Genomic DNA, 19,049 nt, shown 5'->3' on the forward strand with positions numbered 1-19,049 from the left:
CCGAGGAGCCACCGGAGCCGCCTTCTTCCTCGGAAGGGGTGTCTGGGCTGCTGGGACACGAGGCTGCAGGAAGGCTCGGGGCCCAGGGGCCGTGTGCACGAACGCTGACGTGGACCCTGGAGAAGCCACACCTCGGTGGCCAAGCAGCTGATTAGCCCTTAACGTGAAAAGGTGAAACGCACCTCCCTCTGAGCTCCGCCTTCCGTTGCAGATCCCTTAGACGGCAGCCCATTTTCTGCATTAGCATCAAGGGTCTACCCTCTATACTCACAACCCACCGCCCAGAGAAAAACCAGCCACCCGGGGACTGACTTCTTCCCACACATTTTAATGGTTCTATATATACACAATTTCCTTTATATTTTTCCTTCTACAAAGTCAAGAAAATATACAAACTCTTATATTAACCAAACATGTCAGCATTTAACATTACTGCACAACTAGAGGCCCGATGCACAAAATTTGTGCACGAGTAGGCCTTCCTTCCCCCAGCTGCTGGCACCGGCTTCCCTCTGGCTGCCAGCACCCGGGACCCGGGTGTCCCTCGCAGAGGGAGGCCCCCCCCCTCCCCCCCGCCGCAGTCTGCCGGTCGGTGGCCTGGGCCTCCCTCTGCGGGGCAATCATGGGGCGACAGCTGGGCCCCCGACCAATTGCATCGCACCAGCCTTGGCTGGCCTGGTACCAGTGGGTGTCACAGTGTGGTCCCAAATGGTCGTCCGGGTGGTTGTCCCGCTGTTTGGTCAATTTGCATATTATACTTTTATTATATAGGTTATTCCATTCTAGGAATAAACAGTTATTCACCAGGTTTCCTAGGAACATGCGCATGTTCTATTTTGCATGTGATAAAGGAGCCATTCTTGCACACCAGTTCCATGATCTCTTTAGGTGGAGAAAGCAGGCACCAGGTCTGCCTGTCTACGGCTGCGTCTTGAGTTCACTGTGTGGACAACCCCAACTTACAGGCAGAGAAGGGCAGAGGAGGAACTGCACGTACTGTCTGTACTCGGGAGAAGAGGATGCAGGAAGTGAACAGAGATAAAGCGAGGAAAGAAACCTATCTCAGAAGAAACAAGACCAAGGAACAAATCCAATTGTTGCCCAACAGTCTCGACTTGGCATTATTTCAGCTCCTGGTCACGTGACACTTTTCAATAAGCATGCTTCTTAGCTACTGATCTTCACGCACAGACTTCGTTATGCAACAGAGGCCAGGACTCTGCAGTGGAGAGGAGGTTAAAAAGGGGCGCTCTCCCTCCTTCCCCTGAGGGGGCATTTCCTAAATGCTGAGGGTCCCCAGGAGACTTGCAACCAGGGAGTAGCAGGCAGGATCACAGAATAGGTACGTTCTTAGGGATCAGCTGTATTTCACTAGATTGTCCTCCAAAAGGAACATACAATTTCTATTCCCATCAGCATGGAGCCTGGTATGGTTGACAGAGAGGAGGGCCGGAAGGCAAAATGCTTTCTAAAAAGGAAACACTCGTTTGTTTCCCGAGCATTTATTGAGTGTGTATGATCTGCACCACACTGTGCGGGTGCTGGGGATCCGGGAGACCCAGGGCCCCTAAACCGCGTCGCTCATCTTCCTTCTCCAATGACGGCAGGTTTGGAGAAACGGGGAGCGTTACAGATGAATGAACCAACACACAGCATGATGTCACACAAGTGACATCAATGAGAACACCCAGGGCATAGGGGCTGCATCCCGGCATGGACGGCGACACCCCTGTGACAGGACACTGTCCACCCCTATGCTCCTCCCTGTGCTCCGTCATGTACACACGGGGCCAGAAGCCTGGCCGGCTGGGTCCTGCTCAGCTGCCGTGGAGACACCTGTGAGACATAAGGGCAGGGGAGGCAGGAGCGCTGTGTTCGGGAGACACACATCGTGCTGAGGCCGGGTGCCAGGAGGGGTGCAGCTGCCCGGGCTCCAGACCACCCATCAGGGGAGGAGCACGGGGTGTGCTGGGCCACAGGCCACGGCGGCTTCCCCTCGGGGCTCATCGCTGGGTATTCGACCTCCCCGTTTGCTCCCCCATCCTGCTGCACAATTTTGTAGCCTAGACCCCGACAGGAAATCCTGTTTGAAACATCGGGAGTGCTTTGCTTTCCTGGCTGCTGGGCTAGCCCGAGACTCCAGTAGGCACAAGTGTGCCCCACACCCACGTGGCACCTCCCACGTCTAGCAAAGCCAGTTTTCTGGAAGCAATGGAAGGGAGCGCTGGCTTTCCCCGCAGCTGACACCACATGAACTCAGTGGCTGGCTCTGAGGGGCATCAGACAGGAACATCTTTAAACCAGCACGCCCCCAGGAAGACGAGCCGGGCACCTGTGCCATGTGCACGACAACGGAAACCAGGCTGAGGCGACACACACCCACAACTTCCTTCTAACGCTGAGCTGCACTTCGCCGCCGAGAACACACGTCAACAAGTGAGGAGCAGAAGCCGTGGCCAGGCACGCCGGGCTGTCGACGTCTCTTTGCTGCTGCAGAGTCCACGCAGCGAATGCTTACAGGACGCGCCCACCTCCGCTGCCCTGGGGGCTCGGGACACTGGTTCCACAGGAACCAGAATCGTTTGCCATCGGACAGACGTGTTACATCAACTCATATGTTCCTCCTCCTTTTCACATTGAAACAATCGCATCGGACAATGCCAGTCCATCCTCAATGCGCCACAGCAAGGGCGTCACTCTCACACCTCCCTGTGTGGCCACTGCGTCTGGATGCCAGCCCCCAGCACGGAAAGCAGCTACCGACACTCGTATGTACACACAGCCAAACCCAGAAACCGGACGAGCAGGATGCCATCGCCTAGCTCTGCCCGCCTCCGCCGTCGTCGTCCTCGCTGTCGTCGTCGTCGCAGTGGAAGATGTCCCTGAACAGGAAGACAGGGCGGGGCGCCGCGGGAGGGGGCACAGCGCCTCTCTTCTCCACCTTCTTCTTTAGCTTCTCTTTGAGCAAAGGCAGACTCGTCTCATAAAGGTGGTCTATAATCTCTAAAGAGAAAGGTTGAACTTGGAAGTGATTTGTGCAAAGCCTCTTCCCAAGGTCAAGGGTCAGAGGGCGTTGCTGACACGCCTGCTCCATGCTGTTCTCATGTGCAAGACCGTTCTCACTGGTTTGCTTACATTCGCTCACTCACCCCTCTCAACACTCCTCAGAGGCAGGCACTGCTGTTTCTCTCTCTCTCTCTGTCTCTCTCTCTCTCTCTCTCTCTCTCTCTCTCCCTCCCTCCCTCCCTCCCTCTTTTTTTATTTTTAAAGGGAATTGTTTCTTTATTGATTTCAAAGAGGAAGAAGAGGAAGAGAGAGATAGAAACATCAATGATGAGAGAGAATCATTGATCAGCTGCCTCCTGCACGTCCCTACTGGGGATCGAGCCCAGAACCCAGGTATGTGCCCTTGGCCGGAATCGAACGTGGGACCCTTCAGTCCACAGGCCGACACTCTATCCACTGAGCCAAACTGGCTAGGGCTGCTATTTGTTTCTCAAATGAGAGAACCCAGGCTCCTGAAACGTCATGAAACTTCCCCAACGTCATGGACTCAGTCAGGGCAAGGCTAGGGTTCAACCCAGGGAATGGTGTCTGAACGCACGCGGTTCCTCACATCCCAGGCAGAGGAGCAACCGAGCCAGTGGTCTCCAGACACTTGAGACGCTCCTGCAAGCCTGACGGGGAAATCCAGCCCCAAGCGCCTGGGATGAGCGTCCTGGATGAATGGATGGGGCCGCTCTGTACACTCTAAACGAGCTCCTCACATGACTGGTGACCTGGGTCTGGGAACCACATGCCTATCCGCCCACAGACGGCTGCAAAGAAGGAAGCGGCATCTTACGTTTTTCCTAGAAGTGTATATGCACGCATGTGGTATGAGTGTGTGCACCCGGTGTGTGTGCATGTGTGCACGTGATGGCAACCCAGGAACCCCCGAGAGCATTCGCTGAGTGCTCGCGAAGCCCCGAGCACCCTGCTGCCATGGACAGGGTCGCTATCTGACTCAGCCCTGCAGGAGGTCCTGTCGGGTAGGGATGATGACGCTAACTTTCTCCGTTTTACAGCTGGAGCTGAGGCTCTCAGAGGGAAGTGGCTGCCCAGGGGCACGCCCAGCACACGGCACCACACACTGCCCTCAACACTCACACACTGCACGTACTGACCTGGGAAAGTCTTGCTCTGCCAGGAGGGCACACAGGTGGCTTTCAGCTTATAAAACTTAGCCTGAACGTAAGACGGAGGGACATCGCTTTAGGAAGGAAAGGTGAAAGGTCAGTGTCAGTCTAAAACCTGATCATTTCAGCTCTAAGAACTAACAGCACAGTGACTGAGGGGAGGCCCAGCCCTGAGCTTTCCTCCCCTTGAGCGTGAAGTCATCATGGCCACAACAGTGGTACAAGAAAGACACATGGAAAGCTACGGTCCCTGGTTACACACACACAAGGAAAAAAGCAGCAGTACAGCAAGATGGGTTCTGTTTATCTGGAATAATCTAAGCGGTTCCAGCTGGGAAGACAAAATGTAACATGAGCCGCACCTTGGACTCGGCCCTGCCCTCAGCACTTCCCACGTAGCAACAACAAGCCTCACAGCCCCTCGACCGGGGAGCCACTGCTCTTCCTCCTCATGTTAGAGACGGGGAAACTGAGGCATGGAGAAGTCCGAGATCTCACAGCTAAGAAAGGGCAGGGGACACTTGGGTGATTTGACTCCAAACTCTGCCCTCTTCCCCATTACGCTTAGGGTACATACTGGTCACCACTGGGAGGCAGGGGGCCCTGACTTTTATCTTGCGAGGCTAAAGGAAGCAGATGCTGATGATGTCTTGGTGACTCACACACTTGCACTTTATAGCAAGTGAGAACGAAACCACCAAATCTTAGTTTCTAAAGTGAAAAATCACTAACTTCACTTCCTGGACAATTTGCCTTAAACAATAAAAGTGTGACTTATTTGCTTCAATAATTAATCTAGCAGTTAAGATGGTTAGCGCGATCATTTTATCTGTTAAGTATGTAGAGGCAAACGATGATTGGGTCCCAGGTTCGAGTCCGGTCAAGGGCATGGATTTTGGTTGCAGCTTCCGGGCCCTGGTGGGGTGTATGCAGGAGGCAACCAATCTATGTTTCTCTCTCTCTCTCCCTCTCCCTTCCACTCTCTCTAGAAATCAATATCCTTGGGTGAGGATTAACAACAACAAAATTTGATAATACGAAGGGTAGGCTTTGTGGACACAGCCCTCAGGATGGAAGTTGGTGGGGTGCAAGGCAGGGTCCCCTTCCTCTAAGCACCTGACACCATCCCCTCTCAGGGACCCATGATACTGAAGGGTGTGCCCACCCCTCAGGACAGCTAGCGAAGGAAAGCGTTTGGAAGCATGGGCATGTCTCTGTGACTCCCAGCAGGGCCTGTCACTAAGACTCCAGTTCTCCCAGCTTAAAAAAAGGTGGATTTTTCTTTGGCCACATCCCAAGGTGTAAGAAACTACCCACCGAACCTGTTTAAACCCTTCCTGATTGACGGCAACGTCCCACCTGCAGCCACGCTCCTGAAAGTCAGTCAGGCTGCCGGGCCTTGCTCCTCTCCACCTTCCAAACTGAAGGTCACACAATCCCTCTGCGCCCACTTCCAAAGCCCACAACACCTGCACCCCACCATTCTCAACAATTTGCTTTGCCCAGAGGGACTTGGTACGTATTTCATTCACTCCTCTTAGGTGTCTTAGGTGGGGTGGAGTGGGGGATCTAAATACACATGCACATAAAACAACTTGTAGGTAAAATCCACATGCAGCATGACTATTAAAATCTGATCGTCATTTCTTAAAGTCACCTCTTATCTTTTAAGTAGCTTAATATTAAACAGACTAGAGGCCCAGTGTACGAAATTCGTGCACTTGGGGGTGGGGAGGGTCCCCTCAGCCCGGACTGTGCCCTCTCACAGTCTGTGAGCCCTTGGGGGATGTCCAGGGAGCAGGCCTAAGCCGGCAGTTGGACATCCTTAGCGATGCCGCAGAGGTGTGAGAGGCTCCCGCCACCGCCGCTTTGGGCCCAGCTCAGGGCTTCTGGCTGAGCAGCGCTCCCTCTGTGGGAGCACACTGACCACCAGGGGGCAGCTCCTGCATTGAGCGTCTACCCCCTGGTGGTCAGTGCACATCATAGCGACCGGTTATTCCGCCTTTCAGTTGATTTGCATATTAGCCTTTTATTATATAGGATGGTCTTACCCTATGGTACCAGCAAGATCTTCCCAGTCTATTTCATTAGCATCTTCCACATTTATTTCATACAACCTATGAGAAAACATAAAAATTCAGTTTTCAAGCTCACTGCTGTTCTCGGTGCCAGGGCAGTGGTAGCGCAGCGCCGCTCCCGGCCCGTACCTCTCAATCAGGTTGATTTTGGCCTGCAGGGCGTTCACCCCGCGGTACACGTCCCGGCCATTCGTCATCCTCTTGGTGAGAATCTCCGTCCTGCATTCAAAGAAAGAGCAGTATAGTTCACTGTCAGAGGTGCAGTTTCACTCAAGTTCCCTGTCTTCTCATCTAAACCCCCTCCGCAGAACCACTCTCCAGCTCCTGCAACGCCTCCCTGCCCACATCTGCCACCATCCACATGTGTCAGAAAATTTCCATCATAAACAAGTTTAAAAGGGGGAAGCAGGCCTTTCAGCAGCTGCTAGAGGGCGCTGTGGCACCCGCTTTAGTTCAGTTGCTCATGAACAGACAGACGGACATTACTCTTCTACTGTGAGCAGCTGCTGGAAAACCAACCGAGACAAATTTAGCAAAGTGATGCATGATCTGATGGTTCCTCTAAGGCCCAGAGCTAACGGCTGAAGGAGAGGGCGAAGTTGCTAATGAGAGGAGCAACCAAAAATATTTTAAAAGGTCCTTGTCTTGCACAGCACAACTTGTCACCATCTGATGGACATATCAGTAGCCATTCCATTCACCTCCTTGCTAAGGGAGAGATGTGGTAATGGCACCACGTGCTTACTAACAGCCACCCACGTACACTGGTTTGAAATGTCTCTTGAGGGCATGTCAATGTTACACGAAGTAAATGTATGTTCAGGCTACAAGTGCTTTTTCCTTCAAATTGAGAAGCAAAGCAAGTCTTGCATGCTGTTTAATCACATTGATTCTGAAGGTGGCCCCCCTTGTTTAACACCGATCGTCCACCCTCCAATGGAGGCTCATCCCCCATCCTTTTCTCAATCGAAAATGCTGGGTGGGAAGGGCTCGGGTTCCCCGTCTTACACTCTCTCCCCCCAACATTATCTGTTCTTTGGAGTGTATTTCCCTGAGCGCAGTCCTCTGTTAAATAACAGCCACGCAATGTAAGGTGCATAAGCAATAAACAGTATCGCCTAAGAGTTTACTTTTAGCATAAAACGCGCCTGCCTGGGGTTTCCTTCTCCTCTGACAGTCAGGAGGCCTGAGCCGCCTGGTGCGGGAGGGCGGGCTCGGAGACCCTCAGGGCGGGGAAAGCTGCACGAGGAGGCAGAGCGCACAGAGCAACCAGGACTGAGGGTATACATCCCAGGTGACGAAGAAGTTCTTTTTTTTTTTTTAAAATATATTTTATTGATTTTTTACAGAGAGGAAGGGAGAGGGATAGAGAGTTAGAAACATCGATGAGAGAGAAACATTGACCAGCTGCCTCTTGCACACCCCCTACTGGGGATGTGCCCAAAACCAAGGTACATGCCCTTGACTGGAATCGAACCCAGGACCCTTCAGTCCGCAGGCCGACGCTCTATCCACTGAGCCAAACCGGTTAGGGCACGAAGAAGTTCTAAGACGGAGAGTAGGACCCACTCTGGGGGAAGGCAGGTGAACCGCACGATTTGAAAGGCAGAGCTCTACTGAGCACTGCTTGTGATTTCTCTTCTGAACGTCAGTTTTAGTTTTTTTCAAGCATTATGCTTATTTAGCTCTTTTTAAAATGTACCTTTACTGTTGAAAGTATTACAAATGTCCCCTTGTTTCCCCACTGACCCCCCTCACTCCTCCCGTCCCCTTATTTATTTTTAATGCTACAAACAGAAAACCACCTTGTTGCTCGGGACTTAGAAAGGGAACTTAGAAAGGGGCAGACTGAAGAAATCAGAAGTCAAAGCATCAAACAGCTTCCAGTGCCTTGTGAGCAGGACGGACAGTGAAGCGGGCCGGTCCAGCGCTGCCGTACACCAGATGCCGGCACTGAGGGGCTGCAGCAGCGAACGAGGGACAGCAATTCTCAACATGGAAGGCTTTCCACCTGGTGCCGCCATGTATTCTAACCTCACCAATCCACCCAGCCTCTGGGAATTGTGTGTGTGTGTGTGTGTGTGTGTGTGTGTGTGTGTGTGTGTAGGGAGAGAGAGAGAGAGAGAGAGAGCGAGCATGTCTTGTTGCAATTTGCATAAGAAGCCTTAAAACTTACCACTTACTTTTACACTGCATCCAATTTCTGGTTTCGACTTTAGCTTCGACTTCTACCCAAGATATGCCCTTGTAGAGTTTTTCCCGAACAATCGACAGGCAGCCTTCGGGGTTTTCTTGGAGTCTAGAATCTACCTCTTCTAAGTCCTGGGGAGACATTGTCTTTAGAATCACTTCTTCAACGGCTTTGATTAGTCTCTGGGTTTCCGTCTTACTCCAAGCACCGTGGTTTCTTTCTGTAGATAAATATTAAAAAAAAAAAAAAGTCAATGCTCTCTCAGACGGCCGCCCATCTTCCTGCGCGCCGGCCGCTCCGCTCCCCGGGCGAGCTCACCAGGCGGCAGAGCCCACACTCACCGCAGCTGATCTGGGAGAACTTCAGGGCGACGGAGAGGCTGCTTCGAGCCACCAAACCCCCGATCTTCCTCCAGTCGTTGCCGTGGAGGGAATGGTACATCTTTAACTTCTCCGCATCCCTTTCGCTGTACCTACGACAAAGGGAACATGTCACAATTTTATTTTCATTTTAAAATTTACTCTGTAGTTAGGCGCGATTCACATAACATCACATCTACCTCCACCTTCCAATATCTACTGCGACCCAAGAACGGGGCCAGGTGCTCAGGGAGCGCTGCACTGAGGAGGAACGTCGGGGTTCACAAGGAGCTTACAGTGAGCAAAGCCGAGATCCAGAGCAGCAGCGAGTGTGGGAATGAGAGTGCAAAGAAAAGGCGGAGGCCTGGCTAGTGTGGTTCAGTGGTTGAACATCAACCTGTGAACCAGGAGGTCATGGTATGATCCCCGTCAGGGTGTTGTGGGCTTGATCCCCAGTAGGTGGCATGCAGGAGGCAGCTGATCAATGATTCTCATTATTGATGTTTCTATCTCTCTCTACTTCTCCCTTCCTCTCTGAAATCAATAAAAACATTTTTTTTAAAAAAAAGAAAGAAAAAGCAGAAGATATAGAGGGGAGACCACACAGGTTCGAGTTGGAAATGGAAACGAAGACATCACCTGACCGCAGGTGCACGCCTGCTTTCACACAGATCTGCAGGCCTGACTTCTGACCTGGCGTGAGTGTCAGAAAGACCAGAGACGTTCTGTGTCCAGCCGCTGTCTTACCTGCCTTTGTAGTTATTGACGTCAAACATCTTCTTCGCTCGGTAGTACACGAGTTTCCAGGGCCGGGCAATGCCCTTCCCTAAGTCAGAGGAAGATGGTCAGCAGGCTCACGGTGTGGCATGAGGCGGTCACAGTGGTAAAGGGCAGAGTAGCCCTTTCACCACTAACTATCCTAGGCCTGGGCAAGGCTGGGATGCCGGGGCCTGCGGGAAGCTGTCTTGGGAAGCAGATGTACACAATCCCCCGTTGCCTTGGAGATCTCTGAAAACTGGACACTTTGTATGTGGCTCCAGCTCTGGTCTTCCCAACTCTCGGGAAAGACCCTCACAAGGCAAAGTAATGCTAACATAATGTGAATTAGAGGGAGGCTAGTGGGGGACACATGCCAACAGTTCTCCACAAGAACTCTCCAAACGAATAAGCCTGCCTCGCTCCGTGCAGATGGACCTGCCCTCCACAGGGCTCGCGCGGCCGCGTTCCTGGGCACATCCCAGCAAAAACCTCAGAAATTAGCTTCTTTAAATTTGAGAGAGGTTTTCAGGCCAATGCTTATGGCTTCATGGCCTTGATCTCCAAGCGTCACCTCTAGGAGGGGTCCCGGCTGCACTTAAAATGCTCAGGAGACCCTGCCGCCCACAGGAGGTGCTGGTGCAGCAAACGCAAAACATACGCCGCGAAGAACAGGGAGAGAAGCCCAAACGGTAATTATCACCCGGTAGGAAAGCTAGAAGTTACCAGTTCATTCTCCCTAGAATCTGTGAAGCAGTGTGCCCAGGAGGCACGAGCACATTCCTGACCCCAAACAGGCTGCCACCGAGACACGGGTCCCGCTGGCTGCTGAGTGCTCCCAGGGGTCACCGCAGGCGGTGGGAGGCCGAGGGCGGGCAGGGCGAGCACCTGAACTCACCGATGTGCAACCGAAACGCGTACTTCCTCTTTAGGTTGGTGATGGCGGCTTTCTCCTCCGGGTACCTGTCCGTGTACAGCAGCTTGTCCGCGTTCTCGATTCCTGTCAGGGACAGAAATTCTTGCACGTTTTTCTCTAGCTGCTGATTTTCCTTCGCAGAAAACTTGCCAAATTTAATGGTGACACCTAGGATTTGAGGTGGGAGAAAAAGTAGATGTTGTCAATAATGAACAAGAGCAAACCTCGCAGGTGCTCCTCAACAGGGACCCGCCACCCGCCCCCGCCCCCGCCCGGCTGGTGCGCTGGAGCTGGGCCTCGGGCGTCCCGCTGCGGACCCGCTTTCCTTCCGATTCAGCTCAAGCCACACTCTGCTCCCGAGGTCTCCCTGGTCATCCCACTCCCGGGGCCTTCCTGACTCGTCAACTGCCTATTCTTTTTTTATATTCAAAAGTGCACGGATAGTCATTAAACATTCAGAGTACAGAAATGGACGTTCAGAAAACACCCCTTCACTCTCCCCTGCCCCTGCTCCCCACGGCTGCCGTGAGCCGGTGGTTCTCTGTGCACACGTACCAGGGAGGGACACATGCCCCCGGCATCCTCCTCCTCATTACTCCAGCCCTCAGCTTCCTTATGCGTTAACTGCGTTATACAGTGTGTTTCTACTCTTAGACTTGTTTTTAAAATATTTCATAAAATACTCAAAAATTTCAGCACAGAATCTATAATAATAAAAGTGTAATATGCCAATTAGACCAGACGTCCTTCCAGACGACCTACTGGACGAAGCTGGGGCTGTGAGGGAAGCCTGGGTCCCGGGTGCCAGCAGGAAGCTGGTGCCGGCAGCCAGGGGAAGGAAGGCCTGCTCTTGCACGAATTTCGTGCATCGGGCCTCTGGTACGCAAATAAAATGGGATCATTCTATAGACACTGCTCTATAAATTATGTTTTTCTCACTTAATTTATCCATGCGATTGTGTCCATAAGCCCCCCCTTCTTCCTCACTGGCCAGCGGTACTGGCCTCACAGCAGGCACTCGGTAAACACTGCTCATTTTAGCACTGGCCTTACATCTGCAGTTTATTCTTAAATCCAGGTGGCTTCCTGGAGGCGCTGGTAACACAGAGATCAAGGCGGCTTGTCTGGCACCAGCCCACCCCCCAGCTCACCCTCAAGTTAGTATCTCAGGGGAAGAAACGACACCTCCTGGAAGCTGATGAGCTAGGGTTCGTTCACTTCCGTATCCTTCCCAGGCTGCAACCAGTTAGGCTCCTCCTCCTCCCCCCCTTCCTTCAGGACTGACCTGGTCGGGGGGTGACAGCCCAGTCCTCCTGCCTCCCTGGCCGGCTGGGCAAAGGGGAAACCTGTGCACTTCGCTGGTTTCACTTCACAGCTCAGACAACAATTCTGGGTGGATGATGTACTACCAAGCACACTTGAAACCTATATAGTTTTATTTACCAAGGTGACCCTGGCAAATTCAATTTAAAAAAGCAATTCTGGATGGAGATACAGCTGCCGTGGCTGGAGGAGGTCATGGTGACCCTGTAAACCTGAGCTGCTCACAGAAGCCGCTAGGGGGGCTCTGGACGTTCGGCAGCACTGGGGTGCCACAGCTCACCCTGCGCCTTGAACTCCTGGAACCGGCCCAAGTCATCCCGGTACATGCGCTTAATCGTGGTGGCGGCCCTCGCCCCGATGCCGGGGATGAACTCCCGGAGCTGCCTCACGGCGGAGGCCAGGTCCACGTCTGCATCGTCCGCGTCTCCCAAGTCTTCGGACAGAGACCGCGCTTCGGCACCTCGGGCCGAATCCAAATTGCTTTCTTCGTCGGGAGGTTCTAACCTAAGAGGGAAATTGGATTGATTAGCATTGAGACATCACTTAGCTTTTACTTTTCTTTTTTAAATGCTTTTGATTTTTACAGAGAGAAGGGAGAGGTGTAGAGAGACAGAAACACCGATGAGAGGGGAACATCATCCATCTGCTGCCTCCTGCACGCCCCCCACTGGGCATCGAGCCTGCAACGCGGGCATGTGCCCTGACTGGGAATCCAACCAGCAACCTCTTGATTCCTGGGTTGATGCTCAACTGCTGAGCCACACCGGCTGGGCTCTAGCTTTTAAATTCTTTTCCTGAAATGACTCACTTGGACCAGAGGCGGCTCGGTGGGGGGTGTCCGGACTCTCGGGGTAACTGCTCACTTGGATTCACCCCTGAGGGGCCTCCGAGGCAGACGTGGCACCCTAAGCCGTTTCCACCAGAGATTACTTCTTAGAGTCCTGTTTCCCAATTACTGTTGTTTTATTTACTTCCTAACAGGCTAGGCCCTGCTCTACCCCCATGGACACCCGAGATGCCTCTCCCCAACCCTTGCAATGTTAAGTTTTATAATAATGGTTATTAGTTCAATGACCCAGGGTCTCCACGGTTACAGTTATTTTTGCTGTGGTCAGTAATGTGGTCACATTTCCCCTTTGCTTGGTTTTCTATGTATCGATCACTAACTAATTCATCCCCAAACTCTCTGCCAGATGTTCCAATCTCCTTTTCATATGTTCAACTGTATCAACTAACTACTCGGACAGGAAACTGGGAGAAAATGGAGTGCATTTGTCTAAGGGTCAACAGTTTTCAAAGGGCACAGGGCCCAATATGAGTTAAGAACCACAGTCCTAGTCCAGCTGGTGTGGCTCAGTGATTGAGCGTCCACCCCTGAACCAAGAGGTAACTGGTCTGATTCCCAGTCAGGGCACAGGCCCGGGTGGCGGGCTCAGTCCCCAGTAGGGGGCGTGCAGGAGGCAGCTGAATGATGTTTCTCATCAATGTTTCTAACTCTCTGTCCCTCTCCCTTCCTCTCTCTCTCTCTCTAAAAGCAATAAAAACATATTTAAAAAAGAAAAAGAACCATAGTCCTGGAGCATTGCTGCCGCATTATCAGCACCACCGAGGTGGGCTCTCCCATGTCACTGTGGTGGAGCTGTGTGAAGCCAGGACAACCTAACAAATGTAAGAAAGCCACTGAGTAAAAACTGGGGGCTGGGGGAATCTGTCCCAAGTCCCAGAAACTGAGCAACAAAGTGGTTGAAAAAAGAAAAATCCCTGCTTTTATTCATTTGACACTACCCGCAAATGATAATTATATAACCAGTATTAACATTTCTTTTCTTAGACCCTAATTCAAGTTTTTCCTTGCCCGGTAACATTATGGGTCATCTCTTCCTTTCCTCTACCTACGTGCAAACAAAGGTGATTTGGGGCTGTCAATGCGTTAGAGTTAGTTACAGAATTTCAGGCTGGAATGGTTCCCAGCGCAAATCTAATCTAACTGACGGTTCGTTACATGTGAAGGAAGGAAGCTACCTGTGAGTCACACGGCTGAGCGGCACGTGCCCTGCCTCTAGGAGCCCTGGCATTCATGTGGACGTGCTGACAGAGGCCCCGGACCCAGGCAGAGGATGGGCACCCCCGGAAGGCACAGCGGCCGCGTTACCTCGGCGCCTCCTGCGAACACGCCTGGTCTTCCTCCTCTCGGGGCCGGGGGGTCGCACTTTCCTCAATGGAGGAGGCATTACCGCCCAGGGAGTCAAGCAGCGGGTCCTCCAAGCTGGTGGGGGGCCCCGAGAGAGCCCTTTCAACAGGAGCCCTCCGCCTCCTTTTCTTGGCCCTTTTCTTCAACCTGCAGGGCTCCCTCCTGCCTTCTGCAGTCCCCGGGCCATGGACCACCTGCGCCCCCTCGGAGTTCACGGCCTCGGGACTCTCACATCCCTGGTGGTGTGAAATCTTCCTCTTTCTTTTCTCAGGCTTCTTTTCACGGGCGGCGCCTGGCAGCTGTGTGACGGGGCCTCCCAGGCCCGCAGAAAGCGGGGACCCCGGCTGGGGCAGGACGCTGGCGCCCGGGCCTGGCCCCGCCGGCGCAGCATCGCAGGACGCGGCTTCCCGCCGGCGCTTCTTTTTCTTTTTCTCCCTAACTTTCCTGCGCGGCTCTTCCCGTCGCTTAGTAACTGCAGGCGACTCGCCTGCTTCGGGCTCTCTGGGCGACTCCGGTTCCCTGCTCATGTCAATATAAACGATGTCAACATCCCGTCTGAAATTCTTGGGCATGTTCTCGATGTTTTCTTTATCCACCGTGACGTACACGCCTGTTCCGTCCTGTATCCCCAAAGCACTCTTCTTTCTCCTCCTTTTGGCTGGAGAGGGGGCCTGTGCAGCCTCCTCGCAGAGTTCCGATGTTTCCAGAGGAGAAGCGGCGAGACGCTGGTGGTCATTCCTCTTTGTTTCCTTCTTCGTTTTGTGCGAGTGTTCGCTTGCCAGGGGGGCGTCTCTGAAACTTCCGTGGGCATGCGTCCGATGTCTTTCCTTATCTACAGAGTACTTTTTCTTTTTCTTGTCAAAAACCGGAGTGTGGATGTCCAATCCGCTCAATTCGCCTTCCATTTTACTCCTAGAGGGAAACTTGACAACAGTGGCTTATTTGCAAAGCATCTTAAACATTAGCCTCGGGAGAGAAAAAGCCATCACAGAAAATGAAATTGTACGGCAAGTGACAAGCTGGAATCATGACTATCCATTGCATGCTATTCTACACGCTCAGGAGGCTCCCGGTACCCCCTTCTGCCTGCTTCCACTGCCGCACGGCCAGGCCCCGCTCCCCACAGCGTCACCTTTTACCTCTCCTTCCAACTCTGTGCTCCAGCCACACATGCCCTTTCCTGGTCCCACAAACCCGCCACCATCTCCCCTTGGCTCAAAGTCTGATAGCACCCGGTTCCCTGTGTCTGGAACATTCTCCGCAGCCTCCCCGGCCCCTGCCTCCTTCCATCCCCAGAGCTCGCCTAGAATATCACTGCTTCAGTTAAGCTTTCCCTGGTCAAAAGGATACACATTATGATATCACATATATTGAGTCTAAAATCCACAAACGGTTTTATGTATCTTTTCTCAATGCATACATATGCAATAAAACTGTAAACACAGGTATGGGGGTTGCAATTGGCAAATTCAGGGATCTGGGACAAGTACAGAGCCAGTTTCTCTTATGGCTGTAATCTTTTATTTCTTAACTAGAGGCTCGGTGCACGAAATTTGTGCACTTGAGGGCGGGGGTGCCTCAACCTGGCCTGTGTCCTCTTGCAGTCCTAGAGCCCTCAGGGGATGTCCGACTGCAGGCTTGGGCCCACTCCCCGGGGAGCAGCCCTAGTTGGCAGTCGGACATCCTTAGCGCTGCTGCAGAGGCAGGAGAGGTTCCCGCTACCTCCACTGCACTTGCCAGCGGCGCTCCCCCGTGGGAGCGCACTGAGCACAAGGGGGCAGCTCCTGTATTGAGTGTCTGCCCTCTGGTGGTCAGTGTGCGTCATAGCGACCGGTAGCTCTGCTGTTTGGTCGATTTGCGTATTAGCCTTTTATTATATAGGAGGCTTGGAGTTGGAAGGAGAGGTAAAAGGATGCACCCATCCTCTCACCCTGAAGTCCATCTCTTTCCTCCCCTCACAGCAGCATCTCTTGAGAGAAACTGCTCTCTCCGTTTCCTCACCTTCCATCCACTTCTCAGCGCACATCTTTGTGGCTTCCACCCTCCTACTCCCGAGCTTGCTCGGGTAAGAGGGCCAGGACCCTGAGCCCTACACTCCACAGGCGCCTTCCTGGCCCATCTTCCAGGCCTCTTCCTAACAGTGCACACAGAGCAGGTGATGCCACTGAACATTCTTCCACTTTCCACCCGTTTCTTTCTTTCGTGTAAATACCCAAGTTTCTCCTTCTGGTTGCTTGAGTTCAACACAACCTTTTAAATAACAGTCCCTTCCAGCTAGAACCACGTTAGGGTTTCCCGTTATTCTTAAGATCAAGTCCCCAAACTTTCCAGACCTGCCACGTCCTCCGGGATCTAGGCGGGCCCGCCCACCTCTCCAGCTCTCTCCCTCCTTTCAGTGCGAACGCACCTGCGCTTTGCAAAGGCGGCGCCTTCTCCCAGGAGTGCGCTTCCGCCACCTTCCCTGCTGAGCTAAGACGGGTCTAAAGTCTGCCTGTCACTCAGGAGGGCCTCTTAGCGCTTCACCCGGACCCGGTCCCGCTCCCGGTCCCGCAGTGCTTCCCAACAACCCAGCGGCTTCCCCAGCGCCCTCGGCTCAGCTGGGGCCCCTGCCTTGGCGCCAGCGCTCGATGCCTCCGGAACGAACGGACTCGCGTTCATCTCCACTTCCGCGAGCTCCCGGCCCGACCCCCCGCCGCCGTGCAGGGCTCTGGGCGGGGCGCGCCGGGCAGGAAGGGGAGCTGCCCCGAGGGCACGCGGCCCCCTCTGCGCACAGACCCCAGGGTTCCGGCGCAAAGGGGCCCGCAGCGGCCGCGGAGAAACGGGCGCCACGCGCACCCCGGGGGCCCGGCCGCGGGCGCCTCCCCGACCAACGACCACCGCCGCTCGGTGTCTACACGCACGCCTAAAAAACCCGGAACAAAATCCGCTTCCTACCTGCAGTCCGAGAGCGCCGCCGCGTTTCTTCCGACCCGGAAGTGCTGCTGCTGTGGAAGCGGAAGTGGACCGCGTCACTTCCGGTCCGCTAGGCACCCCGCTGCCACGCTGACTTGCTGGCAGCTGGACTGGCACTGGGACGGAGGCGTGGTTTCTGCCCGTTTTGTTGGGGGTAGGGGGGGGGGTAGGCTAGAGCGGGATCCTGAAACTGAGAAAGTGGGACCGCATTCTCCACGGGCTGGCTAGCTCACGCCTGCATCCCATTTAGTAATGATTTCTGCGTGAAGATGGTGAGGGTCCTCACCTGAGGGAGACAGATAAACACATCAACCAAGACAGCTTCACGGTGCCCTGGAAGGAACATGAAGCAGTGACGCGACGGAGCGGGGACAGGGCGTGCTACTGAGATGGGAGGGAAGGCTCTGAATGAAAAAGGCGAGCACAGCTCTGGATGGGAGATCGCCCCAGGCTGGAGGCAAACACAGAGGCCCTGAACCTGGTTGCGGGAGGAGCTGAGTCAAGGCCCGGCAGCTGGGCCACAGTGAATGGAGGGGAGAGCGGTATGAGGTCGGCTGTAGGCAGGGGCGGGCTGGGGCAGGGTCGGCTGCACGGCAAGCTTAGATGAGGCAGAAAGAGCCTTCCAGACCTATTCCAGTCCTCCCATTTCAACTGAATCCCCAAGAAACTTAGCTGGGATGAAAAGTAACGCTTTACCCAGACTAGCAAGTTCACCAGTACATGTGCACCACCAAAGTGTCAGCCTTATTGCATAGTGAACAGACCCACGTGGGCACCTGTTTTCTCGTTCGATCCTGTGCTATCTTCGTTAGGTATCACTGGCCTCACCCTGCGGGTGAGAAACTAGGGCTTTAGTGTAACTTGTCCAAGAGGACGTACGTGGCTCCTCTCCTGCCTCTCATGGCACCACCTGACCTCAGAGTGAGCTGCCAAGCGGCTTTGATGGGGAAATGCACAGCCTGCATTTCTGTGCAAGTCGGGAAGTGAAGCAGTCTGGAGAAACCCCAGCACACATCAGACCCACCCACATGTCGCCACCCCAGGGCTGCTCCCGGCCCTGGATGAGCAGTGGAAGCCTGTCTGTCTGCTCTGGAAATAATGCTGGTGGTGTCCGCTGTTGGCACGTAAGCCGTGAAGTGCAGGTCCGTGGTGAACTGCTTACCCTGCGCCTCATGGATATTTGAGCAGTTAACGGTGATAATGGGGGGGATAAACCCACTGAAGGTTGGAACTAGAAGACAAACTAGAGAGCCTCCAGGTTAGTGTCCCCAAAACACTGCACCAGTCACCCGGGCGGCTAGGAGAAAGTGCAGATCCCACTTTGCATGTGGGCTGCATACGAGGCACCATTACAGTATCACAATAAAGTCCTGATAATGACATTAGAGTTACGTATGAGAACCTCTTTGTTCTTGGCAGATACATGCTGAAGTGTTTTGGGTCAAATATAACACTGTCTGCAGATATTTTCAAAATAATTCAGCAGTGTGTGTGTGTGTGTGTGTGTGTGTGTGTGACACACAGTGAGACAGTAAATGTGGTAAATACTAAGGGCTGCTGAATGCAGGTGGAATCTGCAGGGGTTTTCATTGTACTCTTCTTCCAACTTTTCTGCAGCTTTGAACTTTTTCCGGAGGCGGGGGGGGGGGGGGGGATCCGAAGGAAGGGAGGAGGTATTTTAATATGCAGATTCCCAGATCCCATTTCCAGATACTCTGGCTCAGCCAGTCTCTTTTCAACTTCCCTTCGTTCTGTTGTTCTGTTGCACAACGTTGGGTACCACTGGTCTCATTTAACTCTAGACTTTCCTCCCTACCTACTTCACAGAAGATAAACACTGAGGATCCTAGAGGTCGACTAGTTTGAGGGCAGCCAGTGGATTAGCAGGAACAGCTGGCCTGGAGTGAGGATGCCTAGCTCACCCTGAAACACTGAGTGAAACATGTGGGCTCTATCCCGTGTGTGTGGTGAGAGACTGACTTGGGAAATGAAATGGCCCTCTAGAGCCTGTCACTTTTTAACACCAGTGGTCATTATTCTTGGGGTTTTCTCACGTCTATTTAAGAAAAAAATCTGAAAACGTCCCTTTGATGGCCGCCAATAGT

The 19,049-nt window shown here is 53.3% G+C and overlaps 1 protein-coding gene across 6 annotated transcripts; it reads right to left on the bottom strand.

Moving 5' to 3' along the window:
• Nucleotides 1-1,482: 1,482 nt before the first annotated feature.
• On the bottom strand, nucleotides 1,483-17,072 carry TTF1 (transcription termination factor 1). 6 transcript variants are annotated; one of them, XM_059658380.1, is made up of 11 exons: nucleotides 16,927-17,072; nucleotides 13,954-14,915; nucleotides 12,082-12,305; nucleotides 10,461-10,646; nucleotides 9,554-9,632; nucleotides 8,789-8,919; nucleotides 8,433-8,667; nucleotides 6,386-6,475; nucleotides 6,230-6,295; nucleotides 4,167-4,252; nucleotides 1,483-3,003 (listed from the first exon to the last, which is right to left on the bottom strand). In XM_059658380.1, the coding sequence occupies exons 2-11, from the start codon at nucleotides 14,895-14,897 to the stop codon at nucleotides 2,819-2,821; spliced, it is 2,226 nt and encodes a 741-aa protein (XP_059514363.1). In that variant the 5' UTR covers nucleotides 14,898-14,915; nucleotides 16,927-17,072; the 3' UTR covers nucleotides 1,483-2,818. The 6 variants fall into 6 exon arrangements, 5 of the variants coding, with proteins under 5 accessions (XP_059514363.1, XP_059514364.1, XP_059514362.1 ...); XM_059658381.1 differs by having other exon boundaries at nucleotides 13,954-14,904; nucleotides 16,927-17,068; XM_059658379.1 differs by lacking the exon at nucleotides 16,927-17,072 and adding an exon at nucleotides 15,994-16,909.
• Between the last annotated feature and the right edge of the window lie 1,977 nt (nucleotides 17,073-19,049).

This window comes from Myotis daubentonii, chromosome 11 (genome assembly GCF_963259705.1).
Source record: "Myotis daubentonii chromosome 11, mMyoDau2.1, whole genome shotgun sequence".
In the NCBI taxonomy this organism is placed as follows: Eukaryota; Metazoa; Chordata; class Mammalia; order Chiroptera; family Vespertilionidae; genus Myotis; species Myotis daubentonii.

Coding starts and splice junctions, on each gene's coding strand:
- TTF1 (XM_059658379.1), bottom strand. CDS start 16,164: ATGTTCAGTGGCATCACCTGCTCTGTGTGCACTGTTAGGAAGAGGCCT. Junction 12,306..13,953: donor TGTTCGCAGGAGGCGCCGAG/GTAACGCGGCCG, acceptor TTTCCCTCTTAG/GTTAGAACCTCCCGACGAAG. Junction 10,647..12,081: donor CCAGGAGTTCAAGGCGCAGG/GTGAGCTGTGGC, acceptor CTCAAATCCTAG/GTGTCACCATTAAATTTGGC.